The 25,799-nt window shown below is 40.1% G+C and overlaps 1 protein-coding gene across 1 annotated transcript in view; it reads left to right on the forward strand.

Moving 5' to 3' along the window:
- The window catches only part of LOC139763316 (glutamate receptor ionotropic, kainate 2-like), a 77,988-nt gene that overhangs the window by 34,190 nt on the left and 17,999 nt on the right, over positions 1-25,799 (forward strand). The window contains exons 6-7 of the mRNA XM_071689338.1: positions 10,665-10,906; positions 11,729-11,913. Coding sequence (XP_071545439.1) covers positions 10,665-10,906; positions 11,729-11,913 — 427 coding nt within the window. The remainder of the gene's footprint in view (positions 1-10,664; positions 10,907-11,728; positions 11,914-25,799) is intronic.

Here is a 25,799-nt window from a genome sequence, read left to right on the forward strand (position 1 = left end):
GAGTAATGTGGCAGTTGAGGGAATAATTGGTATACATGGGGTGTTCAGTGTTGTAAATGGAAATGGTGAAGAGCTTGTAGATTTATGTGCTGAAAAAGGACTGATGATTGGGAATACCTGGTTTAAAAAGCGAGATATACATAAGTATACTTATGTAAGTAGGAGAGATGGCCAGAGAGCGTTATTGGATTACATGTTAATTGACAGGCGCGCGAAAGAGAGACTTTTGGATGTTAATGTGCTGAAAGGTGCAACTGGAGGGATGTCTGATCATTATCTTGTGGAGGCTAAGGTGAAGATTTGTATGGGTTTCCAGAAAAGAAGAGTGAATGTTGGGGTGAAGAGGGTGGTAAGAGTAAGTGAGCTTGGGAAGGAGACTTGTGTGAGGAAGTACCAGGAGAGACTGAGTACAGAATGGAAAAAGGTGAGAACAATGGAAGTAAGGGGAGTGGGGGAGGAATGGGATGTATTTAGGGAATCAGTGATGGATTGCGCAAAAGATGCTTGTGGCATGAGAAGAGTGGGAGGTGGGTTGATTAGAAAGGGTAGTGAGTGGTGGGATGAAGAAGTAAGAGTATTAGTGAAAGAGAAGAGAGAGGCATTTGGACGATTTTTGCAGGGAAAAAATGAAATTAAGTGGGAGACGTATAAAAGAAAGAGACAGGAGGTCAAGAGAAAGGTGCAAGAGGTGAAAAAAAGGGCAAATGAGAGCTGGGGTGAGAGAGTATCATTAAATTTTAGGGAGAATAAAAAGATGTTCCGGAAGGAGGTAAATAAAGTGCGTAAGACAAGGGAGCAAATGGGAACTTCAGTGAAGGGCGCAAATGGGGAGGTGATAACAAGTAGTGGTGATGTGAGAAGGAGATGGAGTGAGTATTTTGAAGGTTTGTTGAATGTGTTTGATAATAGAGTGGCAGATATAGGGTGTTTTGGTCGAGGTGGTGTGCAAAGTGCGAGGGTTAGGGAAAATGATTTGGTAAACAGAGAAGAGGTAGTAAAAGCTAAGCGGAAGATGAAAGCCGGCAAGGCAGCAGGTTTGGATGGTATTGCAGTGGAATTTATTAAAAAAGGGGGTGACTGTATTGTTGACTGGTTGGTAAGGTTATTTAATGTATGTATGACTCATGGTGAGGTGCCTGAGGATTGGCGGAATGCGTGCATAGTGCCATTGTACAAAGGCAAAGGGGATAAGAGTGAGTGCTCAAATTACAGAGGTATAAGTTTGTTGAGTATTCCTGGCAAATTGTATGGGAGGGTATTGATTGAGAGGGTGAAGGCATGTACAGAGCATCAGATTGGGGAAGAGCAGTGTGGTTTCATAAGTGGTAGAGGATGTGTGGATCAGGTGTTTGCTTTGAAGAATGTATGTGAGAAATACTTAGAAAAGCAAATGGATTTGTATGTAGCATTTATGGATCTGGAGAAGGCATATGATAGAGTTGATAGAGATGCTCTGTGGAAGGTATTAAGAATATATGGTGTGGGAGGCAAGTTGTTAGAAGCAGTGAAAAGTTTTTATCGAGGATGTAAGGCATGTGTACGTGTAGGAAGAGAGGAAAGTGATTGGTTCTCAGTGAATGTAGGTTTGCGGCAGGGGTGTGTGATGTCTCCATGGTTGTTTAATTTGTTTATGAATGGGGTTGTTAGGGAGGTGAATGCAAGAGTTTTGGAAAGAGGGGCAAGGATGAAGTCTGTTAGGGATGAGAGAGCTTGTTAAGTGAGTCAGTTGTTGTTCGCTGATGATACAGCGCTGGTGGCTGATTCATGTGAGAAACTGCAGAAGCTGGTGACTGAGTTTGGTTAAGTGTGTGAAAGAAGAAAGTTAAGAGTAAATGTGGATAAGAGCAAGGTTATTAGGTACAATAGGGTTGAGGGTCAAGTCAATTGGGAGGTGAGTTTGAATGGAGAAAAACTGGAGGAAGTGAAGTGCTTTAGATATCTGGGAGTGGATCTGGCAGCGGATGGAAACATGGAAGCGGAAATGGATCATAGGGTGGGGGAGGGGGCGAAAATTCTGGGAGCCTTGAAGAATGTGTGGAAGTCGAGAACATTATCTCGGAAAGCAAAAATGGGTATGTTTGAAGGAATAGTGGTTCCAACAATGTTGTATGGTTGCGAGGCGTGGACTATGGATAGAGTTGTGCGCAGGAGGATGGATGTGCTGGAAATGAGATGTTTGAGGACAATGTGTGGTGTGAGGTGGTTTGATCGAGTAAGTGACGTAAGGGTAAGAGAGATGTGTGGAAATAAAAAGAGCGTGGTTGAGAGAGCAGAAGAGGGTGTTTTTAAATGGTTTGGTCACATGGAGAGAATGAGGGAGGAAAGATTGACCAAGAGGATATATGTGTCGGAGGTGGAGGGAACGAGGAGAAGAGGGAGACCAAATTGGAGGTGGAAAGATGGAGTGAAAAAGATTTTGTGTTATCGGGGCCTGAACATGCAGGAGGGTGAAAGGAGGGCAAGGAATAGAGTGAATTGGAGCGATGTGGTGTACCGGGGTTGACGTGCTGTCAGTGGATTGAATCAAGGCATGTGAAGCGTCTGGGGTAAACCATGGAAAGCTGTGTAGGTATGTATATTTGCGTGTGTGGACGTATGTATATACATATGTATGGGGGTGGGTTGGGCCGTTTCTTTCGTCTGTTTCCTTGCGCTACCTCGCAAACGCGGGAGACAGCGACAAAGCAAAAAAAAAGAAAAAAATCTATGAAACAAAATTTCCTATTATGACATACAATGATACGATCCCTCAAAACAATATAATGTACACTTGATAAGGTAACTTAGAAAACTGAATATATCATTCTCCAAAGAATAACAAAAGACTCCATCATGTTAAACGTTAGTTTGCATTTTTCTTTTTACACAAAAATACAAGGGAATTGTGATCCGTGAACACTCGGATCGGTCTACCTGTTCCTCTCAAATATATATCAAAATGATTCGAACCTAAAATCAAGGTCAATGTTTCCTCTTCAATGGTACTGTAGTTTTTCTGGTAGGTCACAAACTTCTCCGAGAAACAGCAAATTGGAAAATCAATATCATCTTTCTCCTGCATTAAGACTCCAACAACTCCAAAATCACTAGCATCTATTTACAATTTAAATGGTCTATCATAACTTGGAGTAAAAAGCATGGATGTACATATAAGTATCCGTTTCAATTTCTTAAAGGCCTCATCACATTGATCACAACATACAAATTTGACTTTCTTTGACAATAAGTTGGTTAATGGTAAAGCAATTATTGAAAAAAAATCTTCCAAACCAACGATGATATCCAGCTACCCAGAAATCTTAATAATTCCTTCTTATTTGTCGGTGATGGAAATTTTACAATACTTTCTATCTTAGCAGTGATTGGTTTTGCACATCTTTGACCAACAACATAACCTAGACATTCTACAGTTGCTCTAGCAAATTCATTGTTTACAGGCTTTACCGTTAAATTTGCTTTGTCCAACCTACTAACACATACCTCACTAAATACAAACGTTCTACGCAAGTTTTGGAATACAATACTATATCATTTATATATACAGAACAATTTTTAACAGCACACAATACTTGATTTACTAATCTTTGGAAAGTACTACAACTGTTTTTCATATCAAAGGGCAACACTTTATACTAATACAAACCATTTATAATTACGAATACAGAAATTTCTTTTGCTCTTTCAGTCAAAGGTACTTCCCAATACCCTTTCAATAAGTTTAGTTTAGTTACAAATTTAACATCTCCTATCTGATCAATACAAACATCCACTCTTGGAATAGGATACGAGTCAGCTTTACTGATATTATTTGCCTTTATGAAATCAGCACAAAATCTATAGGAAATACAATCATGTTGAGTTATAAACACACAAGGTGAGCTCCAAGGTCTACGACTTTTTTCAATCAGATCATTGTCCAGCATATAGTGTACTTCTTTTCTCAGTATCTCTCATTTTAGGATTCATCCCATAAGGGTACTGCCTGATAGGAGTTGCATCGTCAATTTCGACGTCATACATCAGTTCTCCTCGGAACATCAGAAAACAAACACCTAAACTCATTCATCATTTGTATGATCTCATCTCTTCTCTCAGTTTCTAATTGATCAAGCTTCTTTTTCAAATCATCTAACATATCTGATTTTTTTAAAACTTTGTTTTCACATCTCTCCAACTTTACATTCTCACTTCCATCCACATCCCCTGTATCATCAGACATAACACATGCACAGTGCACATTTGTAACCTCATCTTCCTTTGCAGACTTTCTATCATGATAAGGTTTTACCATATTTATGTGACACAATTGGCTTGGCTTGCGTCTTTCTGAAGTACTCACAATGTAGTTCAAACCATCCACTCTCTTCTCAATCAGCCAGGGACCATAAAACCTTGCTCTCAGAGGATTTCCTGTCTGAGGCAATAATACCAACACTCGGTCACCTGGTTTGAACTCTCTCCTTCTAGATTTTTTGTCATACCAAACCTTCAAATCTTCTTGACACCCTTCCAGATTTTCTGGAGCTATCTCTATAGCCCTACATAATCTGCTTTTAAAATCTGATACATACTTGAATAAACCAGGAGAATCACTCTTCCCTGACAATCTCTAGTATAACATGCTCCATAGATCTCTTATTTCATGCACACACACTAACTCAAATGGATTAAACTGTAGATTCGTCTACTGAATCTCCAATGACAAACAATGGCTAAGGCAGACCGTTATCCCAGTCTACAGACAATTCCTCACAATACATTCGAAAAGTATTTTTCAAAGTCTGATGGAATCTCTCCACAATCCCTTGGCTTTGTGGGTGATAAGTAATTGACATCTTAAGTGTTATATGTAACCCCTTTGATATATTCTTGAACATTCCTGAAGTGAAATTACTTCCCTAATCTGAATGTATAATTTCAGATAATACCCACCCAGGAGAAAAATTTCAGTGACTCTCTTACAATATCTTTAGAATATATGCTACGTAATGTTACTGATTCTGGAAATCTGGTAGATGCACACATTATTATCAACGAATACTGATTTCCTTTACGTGTTTTACGTAGAAGACCTACACAATCAATCATAATCTTGCTAAAAGGTTTACCAAAAACAGGGATCGTCTACAATGGTGTTGGCTGTATAGTCTGGTTGGGTTTATCTACTCTCTGACATAATTCACAAGTCTTACAATACTAGGATACACCTTTCTTCATTTTTACCCGATAGAAATGAGTTAATAATCTGTCATTTGTCTTCCTAATGCCCAAATGTCCAGACAAACAAGAACTATGAGATAAAGCAATAACATGTACTCTATAATTCTTTGGAACAACAATCTCCTTTTTGACCAGGTATTGATCAGATGCTGGAACATAAGCAGGACTCCACACACCAATTTGTATATAAAGTCAAACATGCACATCACTCTTATTCTCATTTCTAGCAGCTTCACTCCAACATTCTTTCAAACTCTCATCAACCTTCTATAACTTTGATAGTTCTTCCTTGTCCACAACAAAATCTGGATATACATCAATTTTTAATTCTACCGTGCTCTTCTCACTTCCAGAATCTACAGTATTGTCTCTAGTTACATACTCTTCTTAAATAATGCACCTAAATCACATTCCACTTCTCTCTTTGACGGTGACCTGGTCACAACACAACATAGATACAAATTTCACTACACTGTACATTACTCTCAGTCTGATTCTCTACAGTTTTATCTGTTATGTGGTTCATCTTTGCAATAATATCTACATCAAATGGATTACTGCTCATAATAGGCTCTGGGACAAATTCGTCAGTCAAGTCATTTCCCAATAGCATGTATACTGAAGGCATAGGAAATTCCTTAGATATCCCAACCTTTACACGGCCACTCACAAATCCACTCTAAAGATTTATATAATGCAATGGGATAGGCTTGCCTAACCTTTTTACATTTCTTTTTTCCCCAGAGTAAGGCTCCTTTCTCAACTCTAATACATCTTTTAGAGTTAAATTCTGTTTTGTTCCAGTATCTTTCAAAATCAAAATTTTCTTCTCAGGACTATCTTTAATTCCAACCTCTCTTTCAGTAACATATGGCTCATAAATTGTACATTTTGATTTATTCATACTATTCTCATTACTTCTTTTTTTTTTTTTTTTTTTTTTTTTTTATACTTTGTCGCTGTCTCCCGCGTTTGCGAGGTAGCGCAAGGAAACAGACGAAAGAAATGGCCCAACCCCCCCCATACACATGTACATACGTCCACACACGCAAATATACATACCTACACAGCTTTCCATGGCTTACCCCAGACGCTTCACATGCCTTGATTCAATCCACTGACAGCACGTCAACCCCTGTATACCACATCGCTCCAATTCACTCTATTCCTTGCCCTCCTTTCACCCTCCTGCATGTTCAGGCCCCGATCACACAAAATCTTTTTCACTCCATCTTTCCACCTCCAATTTGGTCTCCCTCTTCTCCTCGTTCCCTCCACCTCCGACACATATATCCTCTTGGTCAATCTTTCCTCACTCATTCTCTCCATGTGCCCAAACCATTTCAAAACACCCTCTTCTGCTCTCTCAACCACGCTCTTTTTATTTCCACACATCTCTCTTACCCTTACGTTACTTACTCGATCAAACCACCTCACACCACACATTGTCCTCAAACATCTCATTTCCAGCACATCCATCCTCCTGCACACAACTCTATCCATAGCCCACGCCTCGCAACCATACAACATTGTTGGAACCACTATTCCTTCAAACATACCCATTTTTGCTTTCCGAGATAATGTTCTCGACTTCCACACATTTTTCAAGGCTCCCAAAATTTTCGCCCCCTCCCCCACCCTATGATCCACTTCCGCTTCCATGGTTCCATCTTATCTCACTAATATCTTGTTTCTCTTCCCAAGCAACATTTAATCCTATAGTCATTGGTGATTTTCGATACTGATATTTACCATGACCAAATTCTCCACAACCCAAACATTTCATTGGTGGTCTTTCCTGCGTACTAGCATAAGGGTTATGACTTAACTGAGGTCTTGAATACCTGTATTGTATATATCTTTGGAATCTATTTCCTACATTGTTTTGTGATTCATAGTTATGTAAGTAAAACTTCCACGAAAAAATGTTGACTAGGCTGTTGAACATTTGAATAATGGGGATTGAATAATGGGAATTTTATAAGGTTTTTCATAATTCCGCTTATCACTCTGTCGTATCATACTTTGTTTTATTGTTATTTCTTTCTTACAATATTTGTTAGCCAATTCTACCTGGTCAGCCATCCTGGCTGCTTCCGTCACATTCTTCACTCCACTCTTGCATATTTCATAATATATTTCAGGTTGTAAGCCACATTTGAATTGTTACAACTAGATCAGTTGTACCTACTCCTCCATTGTCTCTAATTTTTCAGATTTACACCATCTATCAAATGTCATTCCACATTCTCTGGCCGTCTCCAGATGAGTTCGTCCGCTAATTTTCTTGACGTCCCTAAACCCTCTCCTGTATGCCTCTGCGTCTAATTCCACAACTTTTAATACTGCATCCTTAACGGCATTAAAATCTACTGATTCCATTACACTAAGACATGCATACACCTCTCTAGACTTACCCTTAAATTTACTGTGCACCAACGTAGCCCAGTCAATTTCATCTCATTCTTTTTATAGGTGCAAGTTTTTCAAATCAAATAAAGGAGCCCTCTGCTACTTCTATAAATTCAGGTAACTGACTTACTCTATCATCCTTATCTCCAATTTTTCTTTTGTACCTGTTCCCTCTATATCTAAGAATTACTAAGTATTACTTAAGTATTACTTCTTTATCAGTCTAAATTCTCTCATTTTATGTCTTCCTGTACTCTCTCTTTTTCTACTTCTAGTTGTATTTTCTTATGCTCAAATTCTACCATTAATCTCTCCATTGTCATTTTTCAACTTATCTATCCTTCACTATTATCAACATCTTGAGGCTCCTACAACATTGACAAGGACATCAACTGATCAATTAATTCTCTCAACATGTCACCTTCGACATGTGTCAGCAGAGTAATTCCACACTTAACAGCCTCTTGGTTCAGTTTATCTTTATTACACAAGTACACATAAACTTCTTAACGTTATATGCCATGTTTAAACACATTATATTTACAAGTATGAACACTTACATGGACAATCACATGTTAGCCAAATGGCGTCCTAGCTTCGTCTCCTCGATGTATATCAACTGAATGTTATATTTCTCTCTTGCATCTCCCTTGATGATGTGATTATTACACGAAAGTGCACTTGGTAACTTTTCGTGTTTCATTGTCCCCGTGGACTCATAGGAATATCTTAATCACGCGCAAAATTGTGATACTTCCCAATATATATATATATATATATATATATATATATATATATATATATATATATATATATATATATATATATATATATATATATATATATATATATATCTTTCTTTCATACTATTCGCCATTTCCCGCATTAGCGAGGTAGCGTTAAGATCAGCGGACTGGGCCTTTGAGGGATTATCCTCACCTGGCCCCCTTCTCTGTTCCTTCTTTTGGAAAAAAAAAAAACGAGAGGTGAGGATTTTCAGCCCCCTGCTCCATCCCGTTTTGGTCCCCTTCTACGACACGACACGCAGTGAATACGTTATAAGTATTCTTTCTCCCATGACCCCAGGGATATATATATATATATATATATATATATATATATATATATATATATATATATATATATATATATATATATATATATATATATATATATATATCTATATTTTTATTATTATACTTTGTCGCTGTCTCCCGCGTTTGCGAGGTAGCGCCATATATATATATATATATATATATATATATATATATATATATATATATATATATATATATATATATATATATATATATATATATATATATATATATATATATATATATATATATATATATATATATATATATATATATATATATATATATATATATATATATATATATATATATATATATATATATATATATATATATATATATATATATATATATATATATATATATATATATATATATATATATATATATATATATATATATATATATATATATAGTTACACATACACAAATATATACATGTATACACATGTACATGTTCATATCTTCTTTCCTTTATCCATTTCTGGCGCTACTCCGCCCCACAGGCAAAGGCATCGCTACCCACTACTTCAGCGTGTTAGCGCTAGGAAAAGACAACAAAGACCACATTCATTCACAGTCAGTCTCTAGCTGCCATGTGTAATGCACCGAGACCGCAGCTCCCTTTCCATATCCAGTTCTCACAGACCTTTCCATGGTTTACCCAGATACGCCCTTGTTCATTCCACTGGCAACATGTCGGCTCGGCCCCGGTATACCACATCGTTCCAATTCACTCTGGTCCTTGCACGCCTCTCACCCTCCTATATGTTCAGGCCTCGATCGCTCAAAATCTTTTTCATTTCATCCTTCCACCATTAATTTCTCTCCCTTATTTTCCTTGTTCTCTCTACCTTTAACACATACGTCCTTTTTGTCAATCTTCCCTCACTCATTCTCTCCATGTGTCCAAACCATTTCAACACAGGCTTCAGCTCTTTGACCAACACTCTTTTTCTTTCCACACGTCTCTCTTACCCTTTCATTACTTACTTGATTAAACTGCCTCACACCAAATAGTGTCCCCAAACATTTCATTTGCAACACATCCACCCTCTTCCGCACAACCTATTTATAGCCCATGCCTCACAATCGTATGACATTGTTGGAACCACTATTCCTTCAAACATACCCATTTTTGCTCTGCGAGATAACGTTCTCTCCTTCCACACATTCTTCTTCGCTTCCAGAACCTTCGACCCCCCCTCCCCCTCCTACACACGCACACACACACACACACACACACACACACACACACACACATACAATGTGACTCACTTCCGCTTCCATGGTTCCATCCGCTGCTAAGTCCACTCCCATATATGTAAAGCACTTTACTTCCTCCATTTTTTCTCCAATTAAACTTATATCCCTTTTGGATTTTCCCTCAACCCTGTTGAATCTTCCTCTTTTTCACGTTTGCTCTCAACTTTCTCCTTTCACCACACTTTTCCAAACTCATTCACCAATTTCTGCAGTTTCTCGCTCGAATCAGCCACCAGCGCTGTATCATCAGCGAACAACAACTGACTCACTTCCCGGGCCCTCTCTTCCCCAACAGATTGCATACTCGCCCCTCTCTCCAAAACTCATGCAGTTACCTCCCTAGCTACCCCATCCATAAATAAATATATATAGCGTTTGTGAAATGGCGTTGATTAATGCATTCAATTGCTCAGGCCGTTTCAGCTAACATAAGCAAAAGATCTAAGAAACCTTCAATTACGTCTACTCCTTCAACATGAGACAAACTGAAATTGACGACCAGATATATCAGTTTGTTTCACAGACCAAATTTCGTTAAAAGAATAATACTAAAAAGATGAAGCGTAGGATAGTGAGATAGATGTCCAAAGAGGCGTTTTCTTTCATTCACTTTAAGAAAGTATGTGTCAGTATATCCCCAGGTGGCGTCACATGAATGCATCTTTAAAGGTACGAGGTTCGGGAGCCGCTGGATCGTCAGTGGGGTGTAGATACGGCGGACGGGAACTGGACGGGCACAATAGGCATGCTCCAACACCAGCTGGCAGATTTTGGGTTTGATCTCGACCTCACACCAAAGAGAAAAGAGGTTGTGGAATACTCGGTCCTTCACACCCAGGAATACTTCGTTATATTTTCTCTGAAGCCCGGACTCCTGCCTCAACAGCTAGCCATCATCAGACCATTCATGGGTATTGCTTCCTTCTCATTTACGCACGACCGTTAACTGTCTCCCTTCCTTATTTCCCAGGAGAGTCAATATAGAAACCAAGTGATATGTTTAGTTAATTGTGCTTAAACACATTAGTAGACTTACTTATTATCCTGTCTGTAAGTAATGATACTGAATCACCTTAGAATATTAAGGCTGCTTATTCTGTAATATTCTTTAATAGGGTTCCTGTAATTGAACTGTCTCCTGTGAGCATTTTCTTAGAAATAACGACATAAAAGCTTTAGTCTTACTCTAGTTTCCAAAGATAAATATGCTTGTCGTATACGAGTATTCTTGGAATATATTTACTAGAGGTCATTGGCCAAAAGATATCTAATTACCTAAGATAATGCATTACTAATAAAATCAACTGGTCCATATAGAACGTTACAGCTCATGACCTTCAGAAGAGAACTTCACATTTCACAATGCACTAGTCACTCTCCCTGAGTCACAAAACAACTTCTTGTGGGAAAATGATATGAATTTCATCAATATATGTTAAAGTTATGCCAGAGGCTGCTTCAGTCTGTCTAAAGTCATTGATAACGTAATCATTAATTGTATATTCATGTTAATGGAGAAAACCATCGCTTTGTCTAATTTCTATTTTTCTGGCATCTAATTCACTGCTAAACATAATAATCGAGAGGATCATTTCCTATGCCACCAGTAATACACTTCATGGCTCATTAGAATGTAGACCAATGGTGTTTGTTTTATAAGAAGCTTTGCAAACAGGCCTAAAATGTTATATGGGCTATGTTCTACAATATACCTTCTTTGGTGACACTCTCAGGAGCAATCTGGTTGTTGCTCTTCATTAGCTTCCTCGTGTGGAGCACCACACTGTGGCTGGTGCAAAAGTCCTGGTCGGTCATGGCAGGTGAACATATCATGGACCTCAGCTACACCTTCCTCTACGGTTGGAGTGTATTAATGGAGGAATTCTCTATCAACCCAGCTGTTAGCTCTACGTCCCAGGTTAATGCTTATGCGTACGTATATGGATATATATATATATATATATATATATATATATATATATATATATATATATATATATATATATATATATATATATATATATATATATATTTCTTTATTTATTTATTATACTTTGTCGCTGTCTCCCGCGTTTGCGAGGTAGCGCAAGGAAACAGACGAAAGAAATGGCCCAACCACCCCCATACACATGTATATACATACGTCCACACACGCAAATATACATACCTACACAGCTTTCCATGGTTTACCCCAGACGCTTCACATGCCTTGATTCAATCCACTGACAGCACGTCAACCCCGGTATACCACATCGCTCCAATTCACTCTATTCCTTGCCCTCCTTTCACCCTCCTGCATGTTCAGGCCCCGATCACACAAAATCTTTTTCACTCCATCTTTCCACCTCCAATTTGGTCTCCCTCTTCTCCTCGTTCCCTCCACCTCCGACACATATATCCTCTTGGTCAATCTTTCCTCACTCATCCTCTCCATGTGCCCAAACCACTTCAAAACACCCTCTTCTGCTCTCTCAACCACGCTCTTTTTATTTCCACACATCTCTCTTACACTTACGTTACTCACTCGATCAAACCACCTCACACCACACATTGTCCTCAAACATCTCATTTCCAGCACATCCATCCTCCTGCGCACAACTCTATCCATAGCCCACGCCTCGCAACCATACAACATTGTTGGAACCACTATTCCTTCAAACATACCCATTTTTGCTTTCCGAGATAATGTTCTCGACTTCCACACATTCTTCAAGGCTCCCAGAATTTTCGCCCCCTCCCCCACCCTATGATCCACTTCCGCTTCCATGGTTCCATCCGCTGCCAGATCCACTCCCAGATATCTAAAACACTTCACTTCCTCCAGTTTTTCTCCATTCAAACTCACCTCCCAATTGACTTGACCCTCAACCCTACTGTACCTAATTACCTTGCTCTTATTCACATTTACTCTTAACTTTCTTCTTCACACACTTTACCAAACTCAGTCACCAGCTTCTGCAGTTTCTCACATGAATCAGCCACCGGCGCTGTATCATCAGCGAACAACAACTGACTCACTTCCCAAACTCTCTCATCCCCAACAGACTTCATACTTGCCCCTCTTTCCAAAACTCTTGCATTTACCTCCCTAACAACCCCATCCATAAACAAATTAAACAACCATGGAGACATCACACACCCCTGCCGCAAACCTACATTCACTGAGAACCAATCACTTTCCTCTCTTCCTACACGTACACATGCCTTACATCCTCGATAAAAACTTTTCACTGCTTCTAACAACTTTCCTCCCACACCATATATTCTTAATACCTTCCACAGAGCATCTCTATCAACTCTATCATATGCCTTCTCCAGATCCATAAATGCTACATACAAGTCCATTTGCTTTTCTAAGTATTTCTCACATACATTCTTCAAAGCAAACACCTGATCCACACATCCTCTACCACTTCTGAAACCACACTGCTCTTCCCCAATCTGATGCTCTGTACATGCCTTCACCCTCTCAATCAATACCCTCCCATATAATTTACCAGGAATACTCAACAAACTTATACCTCTGTAATTTGAGCACTCACTCTTATCCCCTTTGCCTTTGTACAATGGCACTATGCACGCATTCCGCCAATCCTCAGGCACCTCACCATGAGTCATACATACATTAAATAACCTTACCAACCAGTCAACAATACAGTCACCCCCTTTTTTAATAAATTCCACTGCAATACCATCCAAACCTGCTGCCTTGCCGGCTTTCATCTTCCGCAAAGCTTTCACTACCTCTTCTCTGTTTACCAAATCATTTTCCCTAACCCTCTCACTTTGCACACCACCTCGACCAAAACACCCTATATCTGCCACTCTATCATCAAACACATTCAACAAACCTTCAAAATACTCACTCCATCTCCTTCTCACATCACCACTACTTGTTATCACCTCCCCATTTGCGCCCTTCACTGAAGTTCCATTTGCTCCCTTGTCTTACGCACTTTATTTACCTCCTTCCAGAAAATCTTTTTATTCTCCCTAAAATTTAATGATACTCTCTCACCCCAACTCTCATTTGCCCTTTTTTTCACCTCTTACACCTTTCTCTTGACCTCCTGTCTCTTTCTTTTATACATCTCCCACTCAATTGCATTTTTTCCCTGCAAAAATCGTCCAAATGCCTCTCTCTTCTCTTTCACTAATACTCTTACTTCTTCATCCCACCACTCACTACCCTTTCTAATCAACCCACCTCCCACTCTTCTCATGCCACAAGCATCTTTTGCGCAATCCATCACTGATTCCCTAAATACATCCCATTCCTCCCCCACTCCCCTTACTTCCATTGTTCTCACCTTTTTCCATTCTGTACTCAGTCTCTCCTGGTACTTCCTCACACAGGTCTCCTTCCCAAGCTCACTTACTCTCACCACCCTCTTCACCCCAACATTCACTCTTCTTTTCTGAAAACCCATACAAATCTTCATCTTAGCCTCCACAAGATAATGATCAGACATCCCTCCAGTTGCACCTCTCAGCACATTAACATCCAAAAGTCTCTCTTTCGCATGCCTGTCAATTAACACGTAATCCAATAACGCTCTCTGGCCATCTCTCCTACTTACATAAGTATACTTATGTATATCTCGCTTTTTAAACCAGGTATTCCCAATCATCAGTCCTTTTTCAGCACATAAATCTACAAGCTCTTCACCATTTCCATTTACAACACTGAACACCCCATGTATACCAATTATTCCCTCAACTGCCACATTACTCACCTTTGCATTCAAATCACCCATCACTATAACCCGGTCTCGTGCATCAAAACCACTAACACACTCATTCAGCTGCTCCCAAAACACTTGCCTCTCTTGATCTTTCTTCTCATGCCCAGGTGCATATGCACCAATAATCACCCACCTCTCTCCATCAACTTTCAGTTTTACCCATATTAATCGAGAATTTACTTTCTTACACTCAATCACATACTCCCACAACTCCTGTTTCAGGAGTATTGCTACTCCTTCCCTTGCTCTTGTCCTCTCACTAACCCATGACTTTACTCCCCAGACATTCCCAAGCCACTCTTCCCCTTTACCCTTGAGCTTCGTTTCACTCAGAGCCAAAACATCCAGGTTCCTTTCCTCAAACATACTACCTATCTCTCCTTTTTTCACATCTTGGTTACATCCACACACATTTAGGCACCCCACTCCGAGCCTTCGAGGAGGATGAGCACTCCCCGCGTGACTCCTTCTTCTGTTTCCCATTTTAGAAAGTTAATACAAGGAGGGGAGGATTTCTGGCCCCCCGCTCCAGTCCCCTCTAGTCGCTTTCTACGACACGCGAGGAATACGTGGGAAGTATTCTTTCACCCCTATCCCCAGGGATATATATATATATATATATATATATATATATATATATATATATATATATATATATATATATATATATATATATATATATATATATATATATATATATATATATATATATATATATATATATATATATATATATATATATACATATATATATATATATATATTTTTTTTTTTTTTTCGCAAGGAAACAGACAAAAGAAATGGCCCAATCCACCCCATAAACATGTATATACATACGTCCACACACGCAAATATACATACCTACACAGCTTTCCATGGTTTACCCCAGACGCTTCACATGCCCTGATTCAATCCACTGACAGCACGTCAACCCCGGTATACCACATCGATCCAATTCACTCTATTCCTTGCACTCTTTTCACCCTCCTGCATGTTTAGGCCCCGATCACACAAAATCTTTTTCACTCCATTTTTCTACCTCCAATTTGGTCTCCCACTTCTCCTCGTGCCCTCCACCTCCGACACATATATCCTCTTGGTCAATCTTTCCTCACTCATTCTCTCCATGTGCCCAAACCATTTCAAAACACCCTCTTCTGCTCTCTCAACCACGCTCTTTTTATTTCCACACATTTCTCTTACCCTTACGTTACTTACTCGATCAAACAACCTCACACCACACATTGTCCTCAAACATCTCATTTCCAGCACATCCATCCTCCTGCGCACAACTCTATCCATAGCCCACGCCTCGCAACCATACAACATTGTTGGAACCACTATTCCTTCAAAAATACCCATTTTTGCTTTCCGAGATAATGTTCTCGACTTCCACACATTCTTCAAGGCTCCCAGGATTTTCGCCCCCTCACCCACCCTATGATCCATTTCCGCTTCCATGATTCCATCCGCTGCCAGATCCACTCCCAGATATCTAAAACACTTTACTTCCTCCAGTTTTTATCCATTCAAACTTACCTCCCAACTGACTTCACCCTCAACCCTACTGTACCTAATTACCTTGCTTTTATTCACATTTACTCTTAACTTTCTTCTTTCACACACTTTACCAAACTCATTCACCAGCTTCTGCAGTTTCTCACATGAATCAGCCACCAGCGCTGTATCATCAGCGAACATCAACTGACTCACTTCCCAAGCTCTCTTATCCCCAACAGACTTCATACTTGCCCCTCTTTCCAAATCTCTTGCATTCACCTCCCTAACAACCCCATCCATAAACAAATTAAACAACCATGGAGACATCACACACCCCTGCCGCAAACCTACATTCACTGAGAACCAATCACTTTCCTCTCTTCCTACACGTACACATGCCTTACATCCTCGATAAAAACTTTTCACTGCTTCTAACAACTTGCCTCCCACACCATATATTGTTAATACCTTCCACAGAGCATCTCTTTCAACTCTATCATATACCTTCTCCAGATCCATAAACGCTATATAGAAATCCATTTGCTTTTCTAAGTATATATATATATATATATATATATATATATATATATATATATATATATATATATATATATATATATATATATATATTTTTTTTTTTTTTTTTTTCCTTGCTTTGTCGCTGTCTCCCGCGTTTGCAAGGTAGCGCAAGGAAACAGACGAAAGAAATGGCCCAATCCACCCCCATACATATGTATATACATACGTCAACACACGCAAATATACATACCTCCACAGCTTTCCATGGTTACCCCAGAAGCTTCACATGCCCTGATTTAATCCACTGATAGCACGTCAACCCCGGTATAACACATCGATCGAATTCACTCTATTCCTTGCCCTCCTTTCACCCTCCTGCATGTTCAGGCCCCGATCACACAAAATCTTTTTCACTCCATCTTTCCACCTCCAATTTGGTCTTCCACTTCTACTCGTTCCCTCCACCTCCGACACATATATCATCTTGGTCAATCTTTCCTCACTCATTCTCTCCATGTGCCCAAACCATTTCAAAACGCCCTCTTCTGCTCTCTCAACCACGCTCTTTTTATTTCCACACATCTCTCTTACCCTTACGTTACTTATTCGATCAAACCACCGCACACCACGTATTGTCCTCAAACATCTCTTTTCCAGCACATCCATCCTCCTGCGCACAACTCTATCCATAGCCCACGCCTCGCAACCATACAACATTGTTGGAACCACTATTCCTTCAAAAATACCCATTTTTGCTTTCCGAGATAATGTTCTCGACTTCCACACATTCTTCAAGGCTCCCAGGATTTTCGCCCCCTCACCCACCCTATGATCCATTTCCGCTTCCATGATTCCATCCGCTGCCAGATCCACTCCCAGATATCTAAAACACTTTACTTCCTCCAGTTTTTATCCATTCAAACTTACCTCCCAACTGACTTCACCCTCAACCATACTGTACTTAATTACCTTGCTTTTATTCACATTTACTCTTAACTTTCTTCTTTCACACACTTTACCAAACTCATTCACCAGCTTCTGCAGTTTCTCACATGAATCAGCCACCAGCGCTGTATCATCAGCGAACATCAACTGACTCACTTCCCAAGCTCTCTTATCCCCAACAGACTTCATACTTGCCCCTCTTTCCAAATCTCTTGCATTCACCTCCCTAACAACCCCATCCATAAACAAATTAAACAACCATGGAGACATCACACACCCCTGCCGCAAACCTACATTCACTGAGAACCAATCACTTTCCTCTCTTCCTACACGTACACATGCCTTACATCCTCGATAAAAACTTTTCACTGCTTCTAACAACTTGCCTCCCACACCATATATTGTTAATACATTCCACAGAGCATCTCTTTCAACTCTATCATATACCTTCTCCAGATCCATAAATGCTACATAGAAATCCATTTCCTTTTCTAAGTATATATATATATATATATATATATATATATATATATATATATATATATATATATATATATATATTTTTTTTTTTTTTTCCTTGCTTTGTCGCTGTCTCCCCCGTTTGCAAGGTAGCGCAAGGAAACAGACGAAAGAAATGGCCCAATCCACCCCCATACATATGTATATACATACGTCAACACACGCAAATATACATACCTACACAGCTTTCCATGGTTACCCCAGAAGCTTCACATGCCCTGATTTAATCCACTGACAGCACGTCAACCCCGGTATAACACATCGATCGAATTCACTCTATTCCTTGCCCTCCTTTCACCCTCCTGCATGTTCAGGCCCCGATCACACAAAATCTTTTTCACTCCATCTTTCCACCTCCAATTTGGTCTCCCACTTCTACTCGTTCCCTCCACCTCCGACACATATATCATCTTGGTCAATCTTTCCTCACTCATTCTCTCCATGTGCCCAAACCATTTCAAAACACCCTCTTCTGCTCTCTCAACCACGCTCTTTTTATTTCCACACATCTCTCTTACCCTTACGTTACTTACTCGATCAAACCACCGCACACCACGTATTGTCCTCAAACATCTCATTTCCAGCACATCCATCCTCCTGCGCACAACTCTATCCATAGCCCACGCCTCGCAACCATACAACATTGTTGGAACCACTATTCCTTCAAAAATACCCATTTTTGCTTTCCGAGATAATGTTCTCGACTTCCACACATTCTTCAAGGCTCCCAGGATTTTCGCCCCCTCACCCACCCTATGATCCATTTCCGCTTCCATGATTCCATCCGCTGCCAGATCCACTCCCAGATATCTAAAACACTTTACTTCCTCCAGTTTTTATCCATTCAAACTTACCTCCCAACTGACTTCACCCTCAACCCTACTGTACCTAATTACCTTGCTTTTATTCACATTTACTCTTAACTTTCTTCTTTCACACACTTTACCAAACTCAGTCACCAGCTTCTGCAGTTTCTCACATGAATCAGCCACCAGCGCTGTATCATCAGCGAACATCAACTGACTCACTTCCCATGCTCTCTTATCCCCAACAGACTTCATACTTGCCCCTCTTTCCAAATCTCTTGCATTCACCTCCCTAACAACCCCATCCATAAACAAATTAAACAACCATGGAGACATCACACACCCCTGCCGAAAACCTACATTCACTGAGAACCAATCACTTTCCTCTCTTCCTACACGTACACATGCCTTACATCCTCGATAAAAACTTTTCACTGCTTCTAACAACTTGCCTCCCACAAAATATATTGTTAATACCTTCCACAGAGCATCTCTATCAACTCTATCATATACCTTCTACAGATCCATAAATGCTACATAGAAATCCATTTGCTTTTCTAAGTATATATATATATATATATATATATATATATATATATATATATATATATATATATATATATATATATATATATATATATATATATATATATATATATATATATATATATATATATATATATATATATATTTTTTTTTGCTTTGTCGCTGTCTCCCGCGTTTGCAAGGTAGCGCAAGGAAACAGACGAAAAAATGGCCCAATCCACCCACATACATATGTATATACATACGTCCACACACGCAAATATACATACCTACACAGCTTTCCATGGTTACCCCAGAAGCTTCACATGCCCTGATTTAATCCACTGACAGCACGTCAACCCCGGTATACCACATCGATCCAATTCACTCTATTCCTTGCCCTCCTTTCACCCTCCTGCATGTTCAGGCCCCGATCACACAAAATCATTTTCACTCCATCTTTCCACCTCTAATTTGGTCTCCCACTTCTCCTCGTTCCCTCCACCTCCGACACATATATCATCTTGGTCAATCTTTCCTCACTCATTCTCTCCATGTGCCCAAACCATTTCAAAACACCCTCTTCTGCTCTCTCAACCACGCTCTTTTTATTTCCACACATCTCTCTTACCCTTACGTTACTTACTCGATCAAACCACCTCACACCACGCATTGTCCTCAAACTTCTCATTTCCAGCACATCCATCCTCCTGCGCACAACGCTATCCATAGCCCACTCCTCGCAACCATACAACATTGTTGGAACCACTATTCCTTCAAACATACCCATTTTTGCTTTCCGAGATAATGTTCTCGACTTCCGCACATTCTTCAAGGCTCCCAGGATTTTCGCCCCCTCACCCACCCTATGATCCACTTCCGCTTCCAGGGTTCCATCCGCTGCCAGATCCACTCCCAGATATCTAAAACACTTTACTTCCTCCAGTTTTTCTCCATTCAGACTTACTTCCCAATTGACTTGACCCTCAAACCTACTATACCTAATTACCTTGCTCTTATTCAAATTTACTCTTAACTCTTTTCTTTCACACACTTTACCAAACTCATTCACCAGCTTCTGCAGTTTCTCACATGAATCAGCCACCAGCACTGTATCATCAGCGAACAACAACTGACTCACTTCCCAAGCTCTCTCATCCCAACAGACTTCATACTTGCCCCTCTTTCCAAAACTCTTGCATTCACCTCCCTAACAACCCCATCCATAAACAAATTAAACAACCATGGAGACATCACACACCCCTGCCGCAAACCTACATTCACTGAGAACCAATCACTTTCCCCTCTTCCTACACGTACACATGCCTTACATCCTCGATAAAAACTTTTCACTGCTTCTAACAACTTGCCTCCCACACCATATATTCTTAATACCTTCGTTATGTAACCATACTGTTCGGTGTCGGCGGATGCCACCCGTGTCCTCGCCTAATGCCGCCCCAGAGCATCTGTTGTCGCCGCCACTACCGCCGCCTCCCCTTCTCCTGCCGGTTCCTCCCCTGAACCATTGTCTCTCTTGTTCCTACGTCAGTGCATCTCTATCATATGCCTTCTCCAGATCCATAAATGATGCATACAAATCCATTTGCTTTTCTAAGTATTTCTCACATACATTCTTGAAAGCAAACACCTGATCCACACATCCTCTACCACTTCTGAAACAACAATGCTCTTCCCCAATCTGAAGCTCTGTACATGCCTTCACTCTCTCAAATCAATACCCTCCCATATGATTTACCAGGAATACTCAACAAACTTATACCTTTGTAATTTGAGCACTCACTCTTATCCCCTTTGCCTATGTACAATGGCACTATGAACGCATTCCGCCAATCCTCAGGCACCTCACCATTAGTCATACATACATTAAATAACCTTACCAACCAGTCAATAATACAGTCATCCCCTTTTTTAATAAATTCCATTGCAATACCCTCCAAACCTGCTGCCTTGCCGGCTTTCATTTTCCGCAAAGCTTTTACTACCTCTTCTCTGTTTACCAAATCATTTACCCTAACCCTCTCACTTATATATATATATATATATATATATATATATATATATATATATATATATATATATATATATATATATATATATATATATATATATATATATATATATATATATATATATATATATATATATATATATATATATATTTATAAACATATATATTTCTTTTTTTTTTTTGCTTTGTCGCTGTCTCCCGCGTTTGCGAGGTAGCGCAAGGAAACAGACGAAAGAAATGGCCCAACACACCCCCATACACATCTATATACACATGTCCACACACGCAAATAAACATACCTACACAGCTTTCCATGGTTTACCCCAGACGCTTCACATGCCCTGATTCAATCCACTGACAGCACGTCAACCCCGGTATACCACATCGCTCCAATTCACTCTATTCCTTGCCCTCCTTTCACCCTCCTGCATGTTCAGGCCCCGATCACACAAAATCTTTTTCACTCCATCTTTCCACCTCCAATTTGGTCTCCCTCTTCTCCTCGTTCCCTCCACCTCCGACACATTTATCCTCTTCGTCAATCTTTCCTCACTCATTCTCTCCATATGCCCAAACCATTTCAAAACACTTCTGCTCTCTCAACCACGCTCTTTTTATTTCCACACATCTCTCTTACCCTGACGTTACTTACTCGATCAAACCACCTCACACCACATATTGTCCTCAAACATTTCATTTCCAGCACATCCATCCTCCTGCGCACAACTCTATCCATAGCCGACTCCTCGGAACCATACAATATTTTTGGAACCACTATTCCTTCAAACATACCCATCTTTGCTTTCCGAGATAATGTTCTCGACTTCCAAACATTCTTCAAGGCTCCCAGAATTTTCGCCCCCTCCCCCACCCTATGATCCACTTCCGCTTCCATGGTTCCATCCGCTGCCAGATCCACTCCCAGATATTTCACAGACTTTACCAAACTCAGTCACGAGCTTCTGCAGTTTCTCACATGAATCAGCCACCAGCGCTGTATCATCAGCGAACAACAACTGACTCACTTCCCAAGCTCTCTCATCCCTAACAGACTTCATACTTGCCTCTCTTTCCGAAAATCTTGCATTCACCCCCCTAACAACCCCATCCATATATATATAGATAGATAAAAATATATATATATATATATATATATATATATATATATATATATATATATATATATATATATATATATATATATATATATGTATATATAATCCCTTTTGCTCCCTTGTCTTACGCACTTTATTTACCTCCTTCCAGAACATCTTTTTATTCTCCCTAAGATTTAATGATACTCTCTCACCCCAACTCTCATTTGTCCTCTTTCTGACCTCTTGCACCTTTCTCTTGACCTCCTGTCTCTTTCTTTTATACATCTCTCACTCAATTGCATTTTTTCCCTGCAAAAATGGTCCAAATGCCTCTCTTCTCTTTCACTAATAATCTTACTTCTTCATCCCACCACTCACTACCCTTTCTAATCAACCCACCTCGCACGCTTCTCATGCCACAAGTGTCTTTTGCGCACTCCATCACTGATTCCCTAAATACATCCCAATCCTCCCCCACTCCCCATACTTCCATTGTTCTCAAATTTTTCCATTCTGTACTCAGTCTCTCCTGGTACTTCCTCACACAAGTCTCCTTCCCAAGCTCACTTACTCTCACCACCCTCTTCACCCCAACATTCACTCTTCTTTTCTGAAAACCCATACAAATCTTCACCTTAGCCTCCACAAGATAATGATCAGACATCCCTCCAGTTGCACCTCTCAGCACATTAACATCCAAAAGTCTCTCTTTCGCGCGCCTGTCAATTAACACGTAATCCAATAACGCTCTATGGCCATGTCTCCTACTTACATACGTATACGTGTACTAATGGGGAGGTGATAACAAGTAGTGGTGATGTGAGAAGGAGGTGGCTTGAGTATTTTGAAGGTTTGTTGAATGTATTTGATGATATGAGGAGATGGATTGAGTATTTTGAAGGTTTGTTGAATGTATTTGATGATAGATTGGCAGATATAGGGTGTGTAGGTCGAGGTGGTGTGCAAAGTGAGAGGGTTAGGGAAAATGATTTGGTAAACAGAGATAAAGGTAGTAAAAGCTTTGCGGAAGATGAAATCCGGCAAGGCAGCAGGTGTGGATGGTATTGCAGTGGAATCTATTAAAAAAGGGGGTGAACGTATTGTTGACTGGTTGGTAAGGTTATTTGATGTATGTATGACTCATGGTGAGGTGCCTGAGGATTGGCAGAATGCGTTCATATTGCCATTGTACAAAGGCAAAGGGAATGAGATTGAGTGCTCAAATTACAGAGGTATAAGTTTGTTGAGTATTACTGGTAAATTATATGGGAGGGTATTGATTGAGAGGATGAAGGCATGTACAGACCATCAGATTGGGGAAGAGCAGTGTGGTTTCAGAAGTGGTAGAGGATTTGTGGATCAGGTGTTTGCTTTGAAGAATGTATGTGAGAAATACTTAGAAAAGCAAATGGATTTGTATTTAGCATTTATGGATCTGGAGAAGGCATATGATAGAGTTGATAGAGATGCTCTGTGGAAGGTATTAAGAATATATGGTGTGGGAGGCAAGTTGTTAGAAGCAGTGAAAAGTTTTTATCGAGGATGTAAGGCATGTGTACGAGTAGGAAGAGAGGAAAGTGATTGGTTCTCAGTGAATGTAGGTTTGCGGTAGGGGTGTGTGATGTCTCCATGGTTGTTTAATTTGTTTATGGATGGGGTTGTTAGGGAGGTAAATGCAAGAGTTTTGGAAAGAGGGGCAAGTATGAAGTCTGTTGGGGATGAGAGAGCTTGGGAAGTGAGTCAGTTGTTGTTCGCTGATGATACAGCGCTGGTGGCTGATTCATGTGAGAAACTGCAGAAGCTGGTGACTGAGTTTGGTAAAGTGTGTGGAAGAAGAAAGTTAAGAGCAAATGTGAATAAGAGCAAGGTTATTAGGTACAGTAGGGTTGAGGGTCAAGTCAATTGGGAGGTGAGTTTGAATGGAGAAAAACTGGAGGAAGTGAAGTGTTTTAGATATCTGGGAGTGGATCTGGCAGCGGATGGAACCATGGAAGCGGAAGTGGATCATAGGGTGGGGGAGGGGGCGAAAATTCTGGGGGCCTTGAAGAATGTGTGGAAGTCGAGAACATTATCTCGGAAAGCAAAAATGGGTATGTTTGAAGGAATAGTGGTTCCAACAATGTTGTATGGTTGCGAGGCGTGGGCTATGGATAGAGTTGTGCGCAGGAGGATGGATGTGCTGGAAATGAGATGTTTGAGGACAATGTGTGGTGTGAGGTGGTTTGATCGAGTGAGTAACGTAAGGGTAAGAGAGATGTGTGGAAATAAAAAGAGCGTGGTTGAGAGAGCAGAAGAGGGTGTTTTGAAGTGGTTTGGGCACATGGAGAGAATGATTGAGGAAAGATTGACCAAGAGGATATATGTGTCGGAGGTGGAGGGAACGAGGAGAAGAGGGAGACCAAATTGGAGGTGGAAAGATGGAGTGAAAAAGATTTTGTGTGATCGGGGCCTGAACATGCAGGAGGGTGTAAGGAGGGCAAGGAATACAGTGAATTGGAGCGATGTGGTATACCGGGGTTGACGTGCTGTCAGTGGATTGAATCGGGGCATGTGAAGCGTCTGGGGTAAACCATGGAAAGCTGTGTAGGTATGTATATTTGCGTGTGTGGACGTATGTATATACATGTGTATGGGGGGGGTTTGGGCAATTTCTTTCGTCTGTTTCCTTGCGGTACCTCGCAAACGCGGGAGACAGCGACAAAGTATAATAAAAAAAAAAATAATATATATATATATATATATATATATATATATATATATATATATATCTTTTTTTTTTCCTTTGTCGCTGTCTCCCGCGTTTGCGAGGTAGCGCAAGGAAACAGAGGAAAGAAAGGGCCCAACCCACCCCCATACACATGCCTTGATTCAATCCACTGACAGCACGTCAACCCCGGTATACCACATCGCTCCAATTCACTCTATTCTTTGCCCTCCTTTCACCCTCCTGCATGTTCAGGCCCCAATCACACAAAATCTTTTTCACTCCATCTTTCCACCTCCAATTTGGTCTCCCTCTTCTCCTCGTTCCCTCCACCTCCGACACATATATCCTCTTGGTCAATCTTTCCTCACTCATTCTCTCCATGTGACCAAACCATTTCAAAACACCCTCT

The sequence above is a fragment of the Panulirus ornatus genome, chromosome 46 (assembly GCF_036320965.1).
Source record: "Panulirus ornatus isolate Po-2019 chromosome 46, ASM3632096v1, whole genome shotgun sequence".
Taxonomy (NCBI): Eukaryota; Metazoa; Arthropoda; class Malacostraca; order Decapoda; family Palinuridae; genus Panulirus; species Panulirus ornatus.